The sequence below is a fragment of the Microplitis mediator genome, chromosome 10, assembly GCF_029852145.1.
Source record: "Microplitis mediator isolate UGA2020A chromosome 10, iyMicMedi2.1, whole genome shotgun sequence".
In the NCBI taxonomy this organism is placed as follows: Eukaryota; Metazoa; Arthropoda; class Insecta; order Hymenoptera; family Braconidae; genus Microplitis; species Microplitis mediator.
The window spans coordinates 18,652,489-18,673,735 of NC_079978.1; the positions used below are offsets into that span (position 1 = coordinate 18,652,489).

Sequence of the window (21,247 nt, forward strand, 5' to 3'; positions counted from 1 at the left end):
TAAATTAATTTCCCAAAAAAGCGCGAATTTTAAATAAAAAAAAAAAAAAATGATTTCTGTAAAACTAAAACTGCATATGTTTATTTGAGTCATTGACTTATGGGGTTTCTCAATTTAATGAAATTGCTGTCAACCCGTTAATTTTTTTTAAACGCTGAATTGATGCATATTTTGATTGATTTCTATGGAGGGACATCCAAAGAACCCAAAAATGCAAAAAACCCAATTTCGTAAAAAACATGACTTATGGAGTTTCTCAAATAAACGATTCATATGGGAAGTTCACATAGAAAATAGTGGGCACTTAGATTCCTATAGGAAATCATGTAGAAATCCATTTGAAAACATCATATGAGAATCTAGGCTGGATTCTCTTGTAACACAGAATAACACAGATAAAAAATTAAACACTTTTATATTTAGCTTGAGCTTAAATTTAATATGCAAACAAAAATAATACATATAATTTATAAATATAAATTTAATTACGTATTTACAAATTTAATTTAATTACAAATAGGCCTCAGAGCTTATTAATTTTACATGCAGAGTATTTTTTGTATAAATATTTTGAAAACTTATTTTTTATTTTTTTTTATTAGCTCCATTTATTTATTATACTAAATCATGACTCAATTAATTTATTAGCAATGGCAAGTAATTAATTTTATCGCAAATCATTAAGTGCATACAGAGCATTAATAATAATAAATCACTAAACAAAATCATATATATATATATATATATATATATATAATTAGTAATGGAAGATACAAACTAGATCTTAGACTTATTAATTATTGCTAATTACCGGGGACGATCTATGGCCTGTATTCTCCATGTTCACGACCGATTTCGACCTACGACTTGTACGGACTCACTCATGCATCTACGGAAATTTTTTCTCGCCCCAGAAATTTTTTTCTTGGCTCAAGAAAATTTTTGATTTCATTTCATAATACAAAATATTTCTTGCAGGGTGGCCACAAAGGAATGATTTCAAAATTCCTTGATATTTCCCGGTTTCCCAGTAAAGTTTTTCACATTTTTCCCTGATTTAGAAATTTTATTCGTATCATTTAGATATTCAAAGTTTTTATTATATTTTCATTTTTAATAATTTAATTTGATAATTAAATCATAAGAGAAACCAAAAAAATGTCAATAAAATAAATTAATATTGCCTACTTTTGATTATTCGATGTTAAAAATGTATAAGTTAAAATATTTAATAAGAAATTTTATGATTTAAATAAATTCAAAATACACTGGTTACAAAAATTAAGGGATATTCAAAAAATTTCAAATTTTTTATTAATTTTAAACAGTTTGTAACTCGAAGGAAAATGGTCGTACAATAAAAACAAAAAGTCAAACTGTAGCTTCAAGTGTCTAGTTTTCTGATCTGGGTCTTTAAATTTTTTTATTATGCACAATTCCGGAGCAATCAAAAATCAATGATAATTATCGAAAAAAATTTATTGAAGCTCGAAGACCGTTTTTGAGACGACCAAAAATTTGGTAAATTTATTTTTCGATAGTTTTCTTAGGATTACTCCGGAACCGCACATAATAATAAAATTTAAAGACCAGATCAGGAAACTAGACACTTGAAGCTACAATTTGCCTTTTTTGTTTTTGTCGTGTGACCATTTTCCTTCGAGTTACAACCTGGGGAAAATCACTTTAAAATTTGAAATTTTTTGAATATCCCTCAATTTTTATAACTAGTGTATAATTTAAAATTTTTTTAATTTTGAACTGTTACAATTTAATTCCCGGATACTTTTCGAAATTCCCTGACATTTCCGTGATATTTCCCAGTTGCATTAAATTCCCTGATAATTCCCATCCCCGGTTTTTCCGGTTCGTGGCCACCCTGTCTTGGGACAAGTAAAAATTTTCTTGGAGCGAGAAAAAATTTTTTGAACCAAAAATTTATTTTTTTCTGTGTGTGAATAACAAACATAGAATTCTAGCCATTGGCTCTCGTAAGAACCCGCACTAGATCTTATTATTTTAAAATTAACAAATAATAGCAATCGATAAATTACAACCATTTATATATGAAATTATCTTAATTTTTTTTTTTTTTTTTTTATACTGTTCGGAAATACGAATTTTCTTGTAACACTGAAGTAAACCGACGTCTAATGATTTTTGATTTTTTTTTTTACAACAAATTGATTACAAAAAAAAAAAAAAAAAAAAAATGCACATGTAGAAAATTGAAAAAACTACAAGTGCAATTTTTTAGAATATTTTTGTTTTCATAACTTCGTTTTGAAAAAATTCAAAAAATTATTAGACGTCAGCCAACTAGTATCATAATTAATAAAAATATTTATTTTTGATAAATTACATATTTCTTTTTACTAATCTGTCGTCATGTAGTCACAAAAAAAAAAATTCTATTTTTTATAGCCGACAATGAATGAGATCATACCCAATAATTACAAATAAATTTTTTTTTGGTAAATATGCAAGTGGTTGCATTTATTTTTGGCTCAAGAAAATTTTTAAAAAATTTCAAAATCTAAATTACTACTAACTACAGTTTTTTTTTTTTTTTCATCCACAGAAATTAAATGATTGATTATAAAAAAATAAATTTCTAAACAAAACAACAAAAAATATATTTGTGTACAAAAATCAAAAATTGAGCCCTACCTAACATTTAATTAAGTTTTCTCTAAATTTTTTTTTAAAAAAGTACACAAAAAAAAATTTTCACTACGAAATGACAAAAAAAATTTTTTTAAGATAAGAAAAATTTTTTCTCGTCCCAATGAAATTTTCATTTAAATTTATAATGCAAAAAATTTCTGAGGCTAGTAAAAATTTTTCGCACCAAGAAATTTTTTTTTCTGTGTACGACATAATTTAATGACTAGGGCCAGGATTTTTGCGTTAATTTAAAAATAATTAATAATTAGTGGCGTGAAATTATTTATATTGCGGGCAAAATATTGGTCTTATGAAAAAAAGTTTCGAACAAAAGTTGTAGGAAATTCAATTTTCTAAAAAAAATGTCTCTTATGATTTTCTTATACGATCAATATTTTCACTGTAATTTTAAAATTAAGATTTTCATAATTAAAAAAATTTTGAATCACTCATTATGAATCTTAATTTTTGAATTACGGTGAAAATATTGATTGTATAAGAAAATCATAAGAGACATTTTTTTTAGAAAATTGAATTTCCTACAACTTTTGTTCGAAAACTTTTTTCATAAGACCAATATTTTCCACGTAATATAAATATAAATATAAAAAATAAGGCAAAAATCTTGTCCCTATTAATGACAAATGATTTAAAATGTAATATAATACAGGACAATTATGTTGTTGAGTAAACAATAATTAATGAGTTAAACAGCTTGATGACGTTGCGATGCAAGTAACATCATTCTGTGACTCAGCTTAACATTATGATCACGTAGATACCTTATTAAGTCTGCTTGTTTTTCCAATAATTCTAATAAATTTGAGCCACGTTCATGATAACCGACTTCTGTATTACCAGCAAATGAATCCTGGGTAAATGATGACAGCCATTCTTCTCTCGTGACATCGGGTGGTGGTTGGATGCGATTAAAACGACGTACACGTTCTGCAAATAAACATAAATAATATTAAGAAATTTTTTTTTTAATTAATAAAAAATTTATGAGTCTGAATGTAGCAGACGTCAGACAAATTTTTAATTATTAATAAATAGAATAAATAATTAATAAAAGTAAAATTTAAAAAAATGCACATTTAGAAAATTGAGAAATTAATAAGTACATTTTTTTTTAATATTTTTTTTTCAATTATTAACAATTTAAAATTTGTCTGATGTCTGCTACATTCAAACTCACAAAATTTATATGAATTACTGTCAAAAAAATCGACTCTTTTTCAAAAATTATATGGAAAATATTGTTCGAGATGACAAAAAAAAACCGGTAAAGTTTGAGCTTAGTATCGATATTAACAAGCGACTCATCGCAATTTTTGAGCTCCCATTTAAAGAATATGAGAAAATTTTTTTTAGTTTGGAATTTTTTTAATCAATAGTGAATAAGTATATCGGAAAAACTAATAGATAATTTTGTTGGAAATTGAACGCACTACAAAAAAGGTCTCTTATTATTTTTTGATAAATTTAATTTTTTAAAATTTATTCGAAGTCACAGTTGAATTCATAGTAAATTTTAGTATTTTTTTACTTTTTCGGCGAAACTATCGAATTTATCTAAAAATTTTATAAGACTTTTTTTGTAGATCGTTTCATTTCCTACAAATTATATTTCATCAAGTTTTGAAAATTTTTGAAAGTTCTTTACTTATTTTCATTTGAAAGTAATCAATCAGAAGCGAGCAAAATTTAAATTGATATTTAAATGGAAATAAGCAAAAATTTTTCAGGAATTTTGAAAACTGTATAAAATAAGTTGTGGGAAATGAAATGACCTACAAAAAAAGTTTCTTATTATTTTTTGATAAATTTATCTGTTCAAAAATTATTGGAGCTTGAAGTCAAATTTACAGTAAATTTCGAGATCTTCTTACTTTTCCGGCGAAACTATCGGACTTATCATAAAATCTCATAGAATCTTTTTCGTAGACAATTTTATGTCCTACAAATTATTTCTGATAAAGTTTTTTAAAATTCCGCATTTTTTTCTAGTTATTTTAATTTTAATGTCAAGCTCTTAAAAAAAGTAGTGTTCTAATCGATTTCAAAAGCTGACATTAAAATTAAAATAACTAGAAAACAATGCGGAATTTTGAAAAACTTTATCAGAGATAATTTGTAGGGAGTAAAATTGTCTACAAAAAAGGTCCTATGACATTTTATGATAAGTCCGAAAGTTTCGCTGGAAGAGTAAAAAGATTTCGAAATTTACTGGAAATTTGACTTCAAGCTCTAATAACTTTTGAACACAAATTTATCAAAAAATAATAAGAGACTTTTTTTGTAGAGCGTTTAATTCCCTACAAAAATATACCCTGAGCTTATCTGTACAATGAGTCATTGCCGAGGTATAAAATTCCAAAATTAAATTTTGTTCCCTGTTATTTAAATGGGAAATCAAAAATCACAGAGGCTCAATATTAATTTAAGAGCTCAAACTTTATCATAATTTTTTTTCCATTATCTCGAACGATATTTTTACAGTACCTAAAAAATTCGATTTTTTTTTTTTCGATACTGTGAAAATATTATTCCTGATAACCAAAAAAAATAATTGTGCAAGTTTGAGCCCTTAATATTGATATTAAGAGGTGTATCGTTACGACTATAAGTTTTTTGACAGGAATTTCATTTTTTACCCAAAACTCGTAAATGATCTATCTGAAAAATTTGAGCAATAGATATTCTTAAAGGAAATTGTATTCCCTACAAAAAATCTCTTTTAGTAAATTTGCGTAAAACGAGCCGTTTTCTTGTATCCGTGCCTTGAACATTGATTTGTTTTTTAAATTCTTTGTTTCTATTTTGGATTTTTGTAACTACTAGAAATATTAAAATTATTTTCAGTCAAGATACATATTCTTGAAGGAAATTTAATGCTCTACAAAAAAGCTTTCTTAACATTTTTTGCTAAATTCACTCCTTCGAAAGTTATTCAGGTTATTAAAGTCGTTTTGACTCAACTTCAACCTTGAATAACTTTCGAAGGAGTGAATTTAGCAAAAAATGTTAAGAGACCTTTTTTGTAGAGCATTAAATTTCCTTCAAGAATATGTATCATGACCAAAAAAAATTTTAATATTTCTAGTAGTTACAAAAATCCAAAATAGAAACAAAGAATTTAAAAAACAAATCAATGTTTAAGGCACGGTTACAAGGAAACGGCTCGTTTTACGTCAATTTACTAAGAGACATTTTTTGTAGGGAATTCAATTTCCTTTAAGAATATCCATTGCTCAAATTTTTCAGATAGATGATTTACGAGTTTTGGGTAAAAAATGAAATTTCTGTAAAAAAACTAATAGTCGTAACGATACACCTTTCAATATCAATATTAAAGGCTCAAACTTGCACAATCATTTTTTTTGGTCGTCAGGAATATTTTCACAGTATCAAAAAAAAATAGTCGATTTTTTTGGCCGTCTAATATATATAATAAACATACTTATATAATTTATGTAGACAGGAACAATGATCATCAGCTCCAATGTTGTTAACATAAGAATATAATTAACTGGCGTAAACCATTCCGATGATCGACAATAATCCTCATAGTTTATTTTATGTGTGTGGTGCAGTATCGCAGCGAGGAATAAATATATAGTATTCCATAGTGATGACACAAATAACGGTGTCCTTATATGCTGATAAGTTGATTGATAAAAATCAAGATAACCGCAGATACGTAAGCTATGGTGCCGTGATTTAATGATATAATCGGTTATCATTATCACGAACCAGTAAGCGCAGTGTAAATATAAAAATATGAAGTATGTGTTGCATTTGTTGTGTTCCTCTGGCCATACTGATATGAATACGATTCCTATTATTTCAATAATCACCTGTTGAATAATAAAATATTTATGATTAATTATGTAATAAATAATAATGATAAATTTATGAGACAATGAAACCAGCAGACAAAAATTTTTTTTTATTTTTGAGTAAACGAATTTTATTTTCAGACAATTATTTATATTATTGTGTCACAAATTTTTATTTTAGTGGACAAATGTAAGCTGCTCCTAAAATTTTAAACCTTAAAAAGTTTTTTGATTTTAGAATTTTTTGAAAAAAATTTCACTTTACTGACATGTAAATTTTCAAAAAATAAATTATGATCCTGGGTAACAGTTAGAAGATTTCGAATTTTATTTTCAAGTTTAATTTAAAAAAAAAAACTAAAAATATGCACGTGTAGAAAATTTTAAAAATTATGTGTGCAATTTTTTAAAATATTTTTTTTTTTAATTAATTTGTTAAAAAAAATCAAAAAATTGTTAATTGCTTACCAACTTCAGATATAACTGACGAGTGGAAATTTTAAAAATTATTAAAATAAAAAAATGCGTATTTAGATCAACGAAAAATCAGAACGCGCATTTTTTTAAATTTCATTTTTTATTAAAAATTTATAAATTGTCTGTCTGCTTCACTCATACTCGTTTTTCATGATTCTGAAGTTAGCAGACAATCAACAATTTTCGATTTTTTTTTTTCAACAATTGAATTTAAAAAAAAAAAATACACACGTGGAAAATTAAAAAAACTATCGGTGCAATTTTTTAAAATATTTTTTTTTTTCATAATTTATCGTCTTTTAAAAAATCTAAAAATTATTAGACGTCGAGTAACTTCAGCTTCATAATTTCAGGATCATATTTTTTCAGGAGCTAGCAGCCGAGTTGTATTTTTTTACGTAATTTCTTTATAAAAACAAAAAAAAATTTCATTTATATGAATCGTTTATTTGAGAAACCCCATAAGTCATGTTTTTTACGAAATTGGGTTTCGTGCATTTTTGGGTTCTTTGAATGTCCCTCCATAGAAATCAATCAAAATATCCATCAAACCAGCGTTTAAAAAAAAATTAACGAGTTGACAGCAATTTCATTTAATTGAGAAACCCCATAAGTCAATGACTCAAATAAACATATGCAGTTTTAGTTTTACAGAAATCATTTTTTTTTTTTATTTAAAATTCGCGCTTTTTTGGGAAATTAATTTCAAATGTTGTTTTATTGTTGACTGTTATATGACTAATTAAAATGTTTAAATTAATTATAATTTTTTGTAATTTCTGAGTTTCAGAGTTCAAATCCATATTTAATACTTCATTTTATCTGTGTAATAAATGATTTGAGTGTAAACATTTAAAAAAACAATGATTTTATAACTTTGTTTTTCCGTTTGGTTGAGAAACCCCATAAGTCAATCAACTTTAAATAATTTTTTTTCGTAGTTTCAGTTAAAAATTTAAATTTTTCTTGTTGGAATCTTTTTCAGACGCTAACTTTATTGTATTCAATTATTTATTTATCATTTTAATGTCAAGTTTTTCCAAAAAATTTTTTTTTGTGTTTCCTGAAAAATTTTGTTTTTTTGACTTATGGGGTTTCTCAAATAAACGATTCATATATTATTTTTAGTAACATAAATAATTACCCCAAAAACAAGTGGTACAGATGCAAATATAGCAGTGTCTAATTTTTGAAAATTCTCTTCTTCTTGCGATGACAGCACAGGCTGGAGACATTCTTCATCATCCATATTTAATGAGTCATCAAAAAAAACTGCACCCTTTAATTAATTACTTTTTTTTTTTTAATTTTATTTTAAACTATCACTCAAATAGAATTTTTTAAAACGTCACTTGACAATTCGTTTCCTCAAATTTTAAATAAAATTCAAAAATTACAAAAGCTGGTAAATTATTTAAATTTTATATATTTTTTAAATATATATAAAAATTATTCAGAGTATTTTTACTTTTGTAAAAAAGTATTTTTAAAAGACGGGAAAAATCTTTAGGTTATGTTTATATTACTGTACATCTCTATGTACAATGTATGTGTCATACATTTGTGTCGAAATATATAGATATATGTGTGTATTCAAGTGTATGTGTAATTCTGTAGCTATATATATTTTTTTTAAAAAACTTGGGATAACGATAAAGAGAAAATTTAAAAATGAATCAGTTCTTACACTGGCTCTTGCAGACGCGTTTCCAAGGCTGACCATATTCGCGATATATTTTATATATATTATATATGAAAACAAATGAAATAACAAATAAATTACACAAAGAAAGAATAGTTTTTATTTTTAAAGGACTTTGTACTTAACTAGAATAATATATATAAATAATATTTATATGTATGTGCGTATTTAAGTTTTGACATTTAGAAGCCGTTCAAAACACGCATTGGCATCTGTATACTTTTATTTGCAACATCGCATGTCATTCATTTTATTTTTAAATTTAGTTTTTTTAATAATTATGTATAAATATATTTAGGGAAGGGGGAGGGGGTAAAGGAAATTTTCGGGACTCAAATACGGTAAATATTTTTTTTTTTTAATGATATTCGAAGTAAATAGAAAAAATTTTCAGCTGCCGTTGAAAAAAAATTTCAAATTTCGCGGGTAAATTGCGGACTTCTTACAGGTGAAAAAAAATACTGGGTGTTAAATAAATTTGGGTAAATTAAATTTTCTTGTAATTTACATAAAGAAAAATTATATTTCACATAATTATTGGATGCAAAGGAAGAAAAAAATTTTGAATAGCTTTTATCATGAAACAAAAAAGTCATTTTTTGACTGACACTGAAAATTTTTTAAAAAGTTTAACAGAGTGGCCACGAACTGGGAAAACCGGGAATTTCGAAAAGTACCCGGGAATTAAATTGTAACAGTTCAAATTTTAAAAAATTTTAAATTATACACTAGTTATAAAAATTAAGGGATATAAGAAAAATTTCAAATTTTGAAGTGAAATCGACTTGCCAACTGTTATCCAATTAACTAAATTAAAAAAAAAAAAAAATAAGGAATGTCCAGATGTTTTTAAAAAAATTTTGTAATAAAGAAAAAAACATTAATAATTAATTTTATTGTAATATGAGCGTTCGAGGCGTGAACTTTTGGATTTTCCAAATTTTTTTTTTCAATACAATCGCGGTTTTTTTTAAATATCTCATGAAATATGCAGATTAAAGAAAAAAGTAATGGGAGCAATTTTGTAGGAAATTAAATTTTTAACAAAAAAGATCATGTTTATTTTTTTTGTAGAACGTGTATTTACGAAGATATTTTAAATAAACTTTTTTCAGAGTTATGAATTGAACATTGTAAGGATTACAAAAGTTAAAAATAAAGTTTTTTCTTAAATATAGACAACTTCGTGACTCGTAACATATCAATCATTAATGCTTCTAATAGTTTCTATATACTTAGAAAAATGTTATTTTCAAAATTTGTAATTCTTAAAACGCTCAATTCATAGCTCTAAAAAAAGTTTTTCAAAAATATCATCGCAAATACACGTTCTACAAAAAAATGAATCCGACCTTGTTTGTCAAGAATTTAATTTCCTACAAAATTGTACCTATGACTTTTTCCTTTAATCTGCATATTTCATAAGATATTTAAAAAAAACCGCGACAGTATCGCAAAATTTTGATCCTCTTTTCACCTCAAATTCCCCAGGTAATTTTTCACTAAAAAAAATCTTTTTATGGAGAGTCTGAGAAAATTTAATTTTCAACGACCACCCTAATATATATGATGATAATAAACTACTTCTTTTATTTACACCATCATTTTACATAATTCAAAATTTGAAATTTACCAAATAGTTTTTTTTTCTCTTCCACTTTTAAAAATGATTTTTTACTTAAATAAACTTTTAAATATCAATTACTGAAGGCTGACTTACTAAGAAAAAAAAAATTTTAAGATGGGAGCTGGTAAATTACACAATTGCAAATTAGTAATAAATTATTTATCTATTTATCTAAAAAAAATAACTACTTAATAAAACTGAAAAGAATTATTTAAATTTGCATGGAAATTTTATCTTATAGTTGAAGATAATCAGCATAAATTAAACCTATTCAATCGATTATAAATAATGAAAAGCTATTCATAGAATTTATCACTGCATTTATCGAATGATGGATTTCAATTGAAAATTATCATGGAAAATATTTAAATGGAAAACATTTACTTAAAGTTAAAAATAAAATAGTAGCTTAGCATAAAAAAAGGGAGTTTTTTCCAGTGTATACTTGAAGGTCGACTCGCGTTTTTTTTTAAATTTTTGGGAAAAACAATTTATCAAGAATTTAAACGCTTTGTTCTTCCGATCGCTGACTCACGGGAACTAAAGTTAAAATGGTAATTGTTTACATTCACATTCTTATGATTTTTTTTACCATAAATAACCGAAAAATTTACGAACCGTACAATTGTTTTTTTACAAAATTGTTTATTATCGCATTGAATTTATGATAAAAATATAAAGACCAATAATTGTTTGCTTGCGCGCCATCTTCGTGAAAAAAAAAACAAAATTTGAAAATATTGGATTATGCTTAAAAAATTTTTTAACTACTGATGTCAATGTAATCATAAATAAGTATATGACATATAAGTTATTAGTCACATTTGTGATTCTTATCATAAATCTGTCATAATAACAATTTTTTAAAAAATTTTTTCATTTTTGGATTCTTTCAAACCAAAAAATCGCGGGATCATAATAGTAGGGGAGAGGGGGGGGGGGCGGAGTGGGCCCCTTAAGGAAAATAATTATAATATCATTCATTTTTTTTTACGCGTTTATTTCTTTTTACACCTTTGATACTTATTTTCACTTCATTATGCTGCGTCCATTAAAATTGAAAAATCGAAAATTAGGGGCAAAGAGGGGCCCTCCAAAAAATTTCGGATTTGATATTTTTTGTTCTTTACACGTGTGATATTTGCAAACAACTATAAAACAATTGTATTTTAATAATATAAAAGTCATTTTAATATTCTGCTGCGATATAACTTTAAAATTTAATTTTATTATCTTTAACTTTTTTAATAAATTATATTTAATGAACAGTTTTGGTGGTCTATTTTAGCCCTCATTATATAAGAAATTTCGATGAACTTATTATCCGTCCGAATTTATAAATTAGCTTATAGAAAATTTTTAGGGGCCTACTTTGCCCCCTCCCCTAAACAATTACTGTATATTGATATATTTAAATTTTTTAATTTTTGAATTTCCCGCCATGAAAATTGAAAATTTTCAAAAAAAGGCAAGTTATTGGTTTTGGTCCGATTTTCGAAAATTGAGTTTTCATCAGATCTTGACGTTTTGAGGTCCTGCAACTTTCTGAGCTCGAAAATATCTGGAAGTTTTGGGGCTGGCCCAAATTTTTTTTTCTTCCAAAAAACTCATTCATTTTCGTTCAATCAACAGATAATTGAACTCAATCAGCCAAAGCTGTAGAAAAATCTAAAAAATATTTAAATTAACATTTTCTACGACTAAAAATTGGAATTTTTCGAAATATTTTTTTTTTAAATTCTTTCATTTATGATTTGTTTTATTGCGAACTTTCATAATATGACGTATAAATTTTGAAATTTAAAACTTAAAATTTTATTTGAATATCGAACGAAATAGAAAACTCTTCGGTCAGAGATATATGTTTACAAAAAACATTTGTTATTCAAATTCAAAATAAACATAAATTTTTTTTTATTATCTTCTCACTTCTCAGTTCATTTTTTCAAAAATAATTACGGGTTAAAGTAATGAAGTGCGTAATTTGTACTCAGAAAAATTATTTTTTGATTAAATTCTTAATAAGAATATGAACATTTTAAATCTATAAAAACTGATTACGAATACACAGAAAATTTTTTAAAACCTTTAGTTGACTTATCGTATTAAGCTCTCGTACAATTACGATTCCTATAAAAAAAAGTGTACGCGTGCGCGTTATTCAAACACGTGTAGAAGCAATAAGCTTTTATTAAAGTAACTCGACTTGAACTTGCAGTCTTGCGTATGTAACGTAACTGAATACGTCCATACTCATTTTTTTTCTACAATAAAAAATATATTTTTTTATATATTTATGCACCTGAACAAAAAATAATCATAAATTACAAATTAATGACAATCAAGTTTTGAATTTTGAGTAAACAATTAAAAAATGGGAACTTTATTAGAAGCAAACGGACCAGCTTCAAATAATCCCGGATCGAAGGACCAAAATATATATGAAAATCGAGCCAGTACTAAAAAGATAATAAGAGTCGTAACCGTAATCGCATACTTATTTTCCGTAAGTTTTGTTGCTATTGTACTGAGTGCGTACTATGTCTTTCTTTGGCAACCGCCAAATCCGCGACTGATACATCGCGCCCATACTATGGATAAAATTCACGCCGAATATTTATCTGATACTTTACCCCATGAGTATCCGATCAATGACAACATTAATAATAATTACAAAAATAACAAGAGTAATAAAAAAAGTGTTGGGGAAATATTCAATTCAATGAACAATTTACGAAGTCATTTATTTCGCTTTCATGCTGCTGATAAAAATGACAATAATAGAAACATTAAAAATAATAATGATGATAAATATGTGAAAGCTATAAATACAACTCAATTGAGGAATCCAATGATTGGAAAAATATACCATGACAGTGACAAGGTCACGACTTCTGATTTACAGACGAGTGTTTATGGTATCGTCAATAAACATCTTGATCTTTCAGTTGATGATAAAAAAACTACTGATAAATCAGCGCTGTTTACAAAAATCGAAAATAGTACGGAAATAAATGTTTCACTTACACCCGAGCTTTTGACGGAAATTAATAAATATGAAGAAGAGGGAAATACAAATTTTGAGAATAAAACTCGGGATGATCAAGAGGATCCAGATAATCATGATCTTGTTAGTGAAGCAACTGAAGTTACTACTGATAAATTTAATTATCAAGCGACTGAACATTCGAATGTTCAAGGTAAGAAATTAATGTTATAATTTAATAGATAATTGAAAAAAAAAATTTAATCGATGCCAATTAAAAACGAGTAATTTTTGGTTTCTGTCATGGGAAAAATCTTTCCGGTATGAAAATTTAAAAATTACTGATGTATGTGTGGAAAAATTGCGCAATTGATTGATGGAAAAATTTATCAATTTTTAAATGAAAAAATTTATGATACTGAAGTCAGCAAACTAAAATTTTTTGAACTTTTTTTTTAATGATTAAATTTGAAAAAAAAAAAAAAAAAAAAATGCACATGTAGAAAATTTTGAAAACTACAGGTGCAATTTTTTGAAATATTTTTTTTTTTATAATTTATTGTTTAAAAAACAATTCAAAGATTATTAGATATCGGCTGACTTCAGGTGATCTTGAAGTCAGCAGACAATCAAAAAGTTTTGAATTTTTTTTTCAACCAATTAAAGACACAAAAAAAAAAACTAAAAATATGCACATGTAGAAAATTGAAAAAACTACAGGTTGAATTTTCTGAAATATTTTTATTTTTATAATTTATCATTTTTTTTTTAATCCAAAAACTATCAAACGTCTGCTACATTCAGTATCATTGACTTCAGTACCATAATTAAGAGACGATTAGCAATTTTTGGATTTTTGTTTCAATGAATCAATTACAAAAAAAAAATAAAAAAATGCACATGTAGAAAATTAAAAAAACTCTAAGTGCAATTTTTTGAAATATTTTTTTTTTTCATAATTTATTGTTTAAAAAAAAATTAAAAGAATATTGGACGTCGACTAACTTTAGAATCATGAAATTTTTTTATTAAAAAAATTATTATAATATCGTACTATTCTTCGCGATCTTATTAATATGCGAGTAATCGAAACGCAAGAGAAAAAAATTTATTTAATTTTATAGTCAACGTTTTTATTAAATAAAAAAAAAAAGTTTAAATTTTTTAAGAATAAAAGTCAGCCGACGTCTTAAAATTTTTTAATTTTTTTTAAAACGATAAATTATAAAAAAAGTGAAATTTGAAAAAATTGCACCTATAGTTTTTTTAATTTTCTACATGTGTATATTTTTTTTTTTGTAATTTATTTGTTGAAAAAAAAATCCGAAGATTGTCAACTTCATGATCATTCAAATTTTCATGATATTGAAATTAGTTGACGTCTAATAGTTGTCGGCTTCTTCCAAAAACGATAAATGATTAAAAAAAAAATATTTTTAAAAATTGCACCTGTAGTTTTTTAAATTTTCTACAGGTGCATTTTTTTATTTAATTGCTTTGTTGAAAAAAAATCCCAAAATCGTTAATTGTCTGCTGACCATCATAAATTTTTCCACGAAAAATATATCAGGTTAAAAATTTCCAAAGCATAATTTTTTGTAAAAAAAATACAATGTTTCTAAAAGTTATTTTTTCTCAGTGTATGAAGTGAAAAATTTATAAGAACGTTATAGCGAATAATGTAACAGGGTCAAAGCATAGGGTTTCACCTTATATAATTGACACGAATTCTTTATATACATATATATACATAGTCATAATTAATTATACATAAAAAGATCAGCAGATATTTATACCAAATAAATATTTATTATTCTATTTTTAGATTAATATTAAATTTGAATTCTAAATATAAAATATTTATAAATCTGTGAAAAAAATGACGGAAGTTAGCCGACGAATTTTTGAATTTTTTAAAAATATGATAAAATATTTTTAAAAAAAATTGCACCGGTAGATTTTTTAATTTTCTACATATGCATATTTTTATAATTTTTATTTTTTAAATCCGAAAATTATTAATTGTCTACTAACGTCATCGTGAAAAAATGTATAAGTATTTAATTTTTGAAAAATAATTTCAAATTGAAATTTAAAAATTTATCATTTATCAAAACAAAATTATTTTCTCAATGAAATATCAATAATTTAAATGAAAAAATCAAAATACAGTCAAGCTTAAGCTTTATTAAGTCGGGCAGAGTTGACGGAGGGGCGGAAATTTCCTTAAATTTCTCAGTTAACGGATGCCCTCTCTCCCTTAAAAAGTAAACTGTACATATGCGCACTTACATCTACATGTGTGATATATAGATATACATAAATATACACACATACACACGTATAGCATCGGGTGGGAGAGCGCAGCTCGTAGTGGGGGTCGCAATTAAGGAGAAGTTCTGCGATAATGGAATCCGAGTTAAGGGGGGAAAGGGATTTTTGTGATTTTTTTTGGAGTACCTTCGTTATTAAAATTCTCAAAATTTGTGACATTACTAAGCATCATTCGAGGAATATTCTCCTAAATTTTCATAAAAAAATATTGGAAAATGAGCCAGTGGTAGTGGGGAGAGACGAGTCACCTCAAAAAAAAGTCTCCATAGGCAGGATAACTCATGCCTCATCTGAAATCAAAAAACCAGAAAGATTTCTTTAGTACATAAGTTTATCTTAGATTTGAACGAAAGATTTTTTTTTTTAATAACTACTTATTTTTTAATTAAACAAAAGGAGCGATTTTTGGAAAAAATCAGAGTTTTTTGATTGCACCTTTAGCAAAAATTCAAAAATGAATATTTTGTTTATTTCTTCGTTCAAATCCAAGATAAACTTATGTACTAAAGAAATCTTTTTGGTTTTTTTATTTCAGATGAGGCAGTCATGAGTTATCCTGCCTACAGCGAGACTTTTTTTTGAGCCGACTCGTCTCTCCCCACTACCACTGGCTCATTTTTCAATATTTTTTTATGAAAATTTCACAGAATATTTTTGAAATGATGCTTAATAATGTCACAAATTTTGAAAATTTTGATAACGAAGGAACTCAAAAAAAAAAATCAAAAATATCCTCTTTTTTATGATACTTAAGTCAGCATGATAATCAAGTTCGCCGACGTCAAATAATTTTTGAATTTTTTAAAAAACGATCAATTATTAAAAAAAAAAATATTTAAAAAATTGCACCTGTAGTTTCTTTCATTTTCAACATGTGCATTTTTTTAGTTTATTTTTTTTTTATTTATCGTTTTGAAAAAAAATTCAAAAATCATCAGACGTCGGCTAATCCCAGTATCATTAAATCAGCAAACAATTAAAATTTGTTGGACTCTTTTTCTAACAATTAAATTTGAAGAAAAAAAAAAACTAAAAAAATGCACATGTAGAAAATTAAAAAAACTACAGGTGCAATTTTTTGAAATATTTTTTTTTTTCATAATTTATCGTTTTTTAAAAAATCAAAAAATTATTAGACTGCTAATTTCAGTATCATCTTTTTTTGTATCTCAACCCCTTTCCCGCCTTAATGGAGTCCGACTGTAATTTGAATAAGTAAAAAAAATATATATGTTGACTTATTCTTGAAGGTTTTGTAACAAAGGTGTGTCTGTTATGCTTCCACTTAATAATATGAAGGAGGGAGAGCCGGTAAAACAAATAAAGTTATTAAAAGACCAGCATTAAATTGAATTAATATCAATTACTTAAATACAATTACATCTAATCCACGCGTCCTATTAAACTCAATCATATATTTATTTTTTTTTCTCTTTCTTTTACCAGCTATTACATAAATCGAAGAAATCTCACATCTACCGAATAAATTTAATCCAATATTCAATTGTATTCATATATAATCAGATAAAAAATCTGAAGGGCGTATAACAGATTCAAATATTCCCATTTTAAAGATTCATATATTTGTTTATATATTTTTTTTTTTTTTTTTTTATCAATAAAAATAAATTTTCATTTACGTGAGTACTTAAATTCCAGGCTTTTCCTACGATAAAAAATCCCACTCCAGTTTATCGTCATAAAAAAAATATATTGACATAAATATATACATATACATATATATGAAGTCTACGTATAATCGAATTCAATTAGTAAATCTATAAAATTTTAGTGATTTGCCCTCGATCATTTAATCGCGTAACAAATTATTTAAAAAAAATAAAAAGTAATGGACAAAAAAAATCCATATGTGCGCAGAATCCTCATAGAATCCATGTATTATTACGTATAATACGTATGTATATAAGTCTTAAATACGCATGTCTTAAAATAACTAAAATTGTTAATACAACAGTGGGTGTAGTCTCAATAATAATTTGAATTTAATTCAATCTGTGGAATTTTAATTAAATAAACTATCGGTAAAAATAAATATAAGATCGTTATATATAATTAATATATACGGGTAATTTTTAATTATTATTAACGAGGTCAGTAATTGAGTACTGAAAAATGTGTCCGGGAAAAATGTCAATTAAATGAATTTAAATAAGTAATTAATATATATTTTAAGTTGTAAATATATGAAAATTGTTAATGAATGAAACGACAAATGAAAATTTATAAAGCCAGTGGTGGTAGCCGGGAATTGAACATGCAATTGCCACGAAAAATGAGTAGTGCGCAAACTGTGATGGCAAGTATAACACGTACACTTGCGACACGTAATGACCCTCATGGAAAAGCATCAAATGAAGTTAAATTCGCTGGGGAGGAGAGCAAAGACAAATTATATGAACCGAAGCACCGTAAAAAAGTATTTCGTGTTATGACTGTCATTGCGTATGTGATACTAGTCAGTTCGGCGGCTATTATTTTGTCGCTGTTCTATGTCTTCATTTGGAACCCAACGGACTATCGATTATTAATAAGACGAGCGAGATTAAATAACTCGTCGAAAGTAATTGAGTGTCTGAATTCGGGTTCCACGGCCACAGACGAGCTCGGAATTAGGGTCAATGGTAAAAAGATCATTTACTTTTTGAAAATTTTTTAATGTTTGGATACCCGGATGAAAAAACAATATATGGTTAAAATGTGTGAAACAGGGTGGCCACGAAGGAATGATTTCAAAATTCCTTGATATTTCCCGGTTTTCCAGTTAAGTTTTTCACATTTTTCCCTGATTTAGAAATTTTATTCGTATCATTCAGATATTCGAAGTTTTTATTATATTTTCATTTTTAATAATTTAATTTGATAATTAAATTATAAGAGAAACCAGAAAAAAAGGCAATAAAATGAATTAATATTGCCTACTTTTGATTATTCGATGTTGAAAATGTATAAGTTAAAATATTTAATAAGAAATTTTATGATTTAAATAAATTCAAAATACACTGGTTACAAAAATTAAGGGATATTCAAAAAATTTCAAATTTTTTAGTAACTTTCAACAGTTTGTAACTCGAAGGAAAATGGTCGTACAATAAAAACAAAAAGTCAAACTGTAGCTTCAAGTATCTAGTTTTCTGATCTGGGTCTTTAAATTTTTTTATTATGCACAATTCCGGAGCAATCAAAAATCAATGATAATTATCGAAAAAAATTTATTGAAGCTCGAAGACCGTTTTTAAGACGACCAAAAATTTAGTAATTTTTTTTTTCGATAGTTTTCTTAGGATTACTCCGGAAGCCCACATAATAAAAAAATTTAAAGACCAGATCAGAAAACTAGACACTTGAAGCTACAATTTGCCTTTTTTGTTTTTGTCGTATGACCATTTTCCTTCGAGTTACAACCTGTTGAAATTCACTAGAATTTGAAATTTTTTGAATATCCCTTAATTTTTATAACTAGTGTATAATTTAAAATTTTTTAAATTTTGAACTGTTACAATTTAATTCCCGGATACTTTTCGAAATTCCCTGACAGATCCATGATATTTCCCGGTCGAATTAAATTCCCTGATAATTCCCGATATTCCCGGGTTTCCCGGTTCGTGGTCACCCTGTAAAATCATATATGTTTGCAACAAAAAAATATATGATTTATTATATTGTATATTATAAAAAATCATATAGAGATCTTGGCCGATTTAATATAAAATTATATACAGTAGTAAATATATGTATTCCATATATGAAACTTATATGTTTTTCATATTAAGCTATATATACATTTACATTTACCTTATAATATATTGTATTGATATATTTCCTTTCATATTTAAAAAATATAAAATTTTTATATGAAATGAAATATATGGTAGCATATAATTTATATTATATATGGCACCATATATTTTCTTTGTTATATTTAAGCATATATTTTATTCGGTGTATGTATATGTATATGGGTATATATATTCGCATCAAATTAACTAATTTTGAAAATTTTAACTGCAATTTAAAGAGTATATTAAAATTTATATCTAATTTAACTGGAGTCGGTCATACGAATAAGAAACTTTTTTTTTCCATACACAATATAAATATATGTTTTTATATATGATCAAAATATATTTTTCGTATATGATAGAAATATATATTTTTATGTATGATAAAAATATAGTTTTCGTATATGACAAGAATATATATTTTCATATATGATAAAAATATATTTTTTGTATATGATTGACATATATATTTTATATATGCCAAACATATACGGACTCGTGTATGATGAATATTATATTTTTTAATATAAAAAAAAATATATAAGAAAATATAGTTAAATTGGCCGCATATATTTTCTGATATTTATCATATTTTTACATATATTTTGACCATATATGTTATTTTTATACGGGTAAAATTTTGATTGAAGAAAATTTGTGTGAATGTAGCAGGCAATGTATGAATTTTAAATAAATTTAAATAATGAAATTTAAAAAAAAGGCGCGAACTGATTTTTCATTGATCTGAATACGGATTTTTTTATTTTTAGTCTACGAACGTTTTATTTATTTATTAAAAAATTTAAAAATTGACACTTAGTTACATTCACTCATAGAAAAATTACGATCCTGAAATTTGTTAATTGACAATTTTTTGAATTTTTTTTCAATGAATCAGTTACGAGAAAAAAAAAATTTTTTAATGCATGGGTAAGAAAATTGAAAAATCTCTGGGTGCAATTTTTTAAAATATTTTTTTTTTATAATTTAAAATTTTGAATAAAATTCAAAATTATCAGACGGCGGCTGACCAGTATCTCAAAATTATTATCCTGAAATTTCTAGACAATTGACAATTTTTGTTTTAAATAAATCGATTTAAAAAAAATTGAAAATATGCGCATGTAAAAAATTTAAAAAACTATAAGTGTAATTTTTTTTAATAAAAAAATTAATTAGTAATTGTTATCTAAATAAAATAATTGTTTTTTTTTACAGAATTACAAGATGATAAAACAACTTTAAATGGAACAGAATTTCTAAACAAATTGAAGTCAATGTACACGACGAGTTCCGACCAAGAAAATATAAAAGATTCAATGAAAATTGAAACAACTGTCGAATTATTGTCGACAACAGATTCATTTATATCAATTGTACAAGAGGAGACTTCTAAATCATATGATGCTGATATTGACCAAATAGTTTTACCCGAGCGATAAAAATAATATACATATAGATATATATATTTATATATTAATTTATAATTTTAACGTAAAGTTATTTATTATTATTTATGTGATATTATGAGATTATAAAATTAGAAAAATTTAAATTATATTAAATAAAAAAATTATTTATTGATATTTAATTACATTGTTCAGTTTAATTAAATTAATTATTAGTCTTAAATAAAAAAATATCAAAAGTTTAATTTTTAATATCAGGATTAAAAATATTGATCGAATGATTTTTAAAAAAATGAACTTGAGTAAATTTAAATTTTCGAAATTTAAATTTTTATCAATAATCATATATATTATATTTGTAAGTATATACATTGGGAGTATATTAATTTTTTGAATGAAGACA

General features: G+C 25.3%; 2 protein-coding genes across 2 annotated transcripts; one reads left to right on the plus strand and one right to left on the minus strand.

Moving 5' to 3' along the window:
* Positions 1 to 687: 687 nt before the first annotated feature.
* Positions 688 to 8,820, minus strand: LOC130676042 (transmembrane protein 192). The gene is made up of 4 exons (XM_057482004.1): positions 8,674 to 8,820; positions 8,131 to 8,265; positions 6,131 to 6,527; positions 688 to 3,615 (listed from the first exon to the last, which is right to left on the minus strand). The coding sequence occupies exons 1-4, from the start codon at positions 8,707 to 8,709 to the stop codon at positions 3,374 to 3,376; spliced, it is 810 nt and encodes a 269-aa protein (XP_057337987.1). The 5' UTR covers positions 8,710 to 8,820; the 3' UTR covers positions 688 to 3,373.
* Positions 8,821 to 12,516: 3,696 nt separating this feature from the next.
* Positions 12,517 to 21,009, plus strand: LOC130675515 (uncharacterized protein DDB_G0284311). The gene is made up of 2 exons (XM_057481254.1): positions 12,517 to 13,515; positions 20,654 to 21,009. Exons 1-2 carry the CDS (start codon positions 12,690 to 12,692, stop codon positions 20,875 to 20,877), a joined length of 1,050 nt encoding a protein of 349 aa, XP_057337237.1. The 5' UTR covers positions 12,517 to 12,689; the 3' UTR covers positions 20,878 to 21,009.
* Positions 21,010 to 21,247: the final 238 nt, after the last annotated feature.

Bases quoted from the DNA above. Each gene is read 5' to 3' on its own strand.
- LOC130676042 (XM_057482004.1), bottom strand. From the start codon at position 8,709: ATGGTCAGCCTTGGAAACGCGTCTGCAAGAGCCAGT. The intron at 6,528-8,130 runs GTAATTATTTAT...ATTATTCAACAG, and splicing joins CTGTACCACTTGTTTTTGGG to GTGATTATTGAAATAATAGG. The intron at 3,616-6,130 runs GTATGTTTATTA...GTTTATTTGCAG, and splicing joins TGTCTACATAAATTATATAA to AACGTGTACGTCGTTTTAAT.
- LOC130675515 (XM_057481254.1), top strand. From the start codon at position 12,690: ATGGGAACTTTATTAGAAGCAAACGGACCAGCTTCAAATAATCCCGGA. The intron at 13,516-20,653 runs GTAAGAAATTAA...TTTTTTTTACAG, and splicing joins TGAACATTCGAATGTTCAAG to AATTACAAGATGATAAAACA.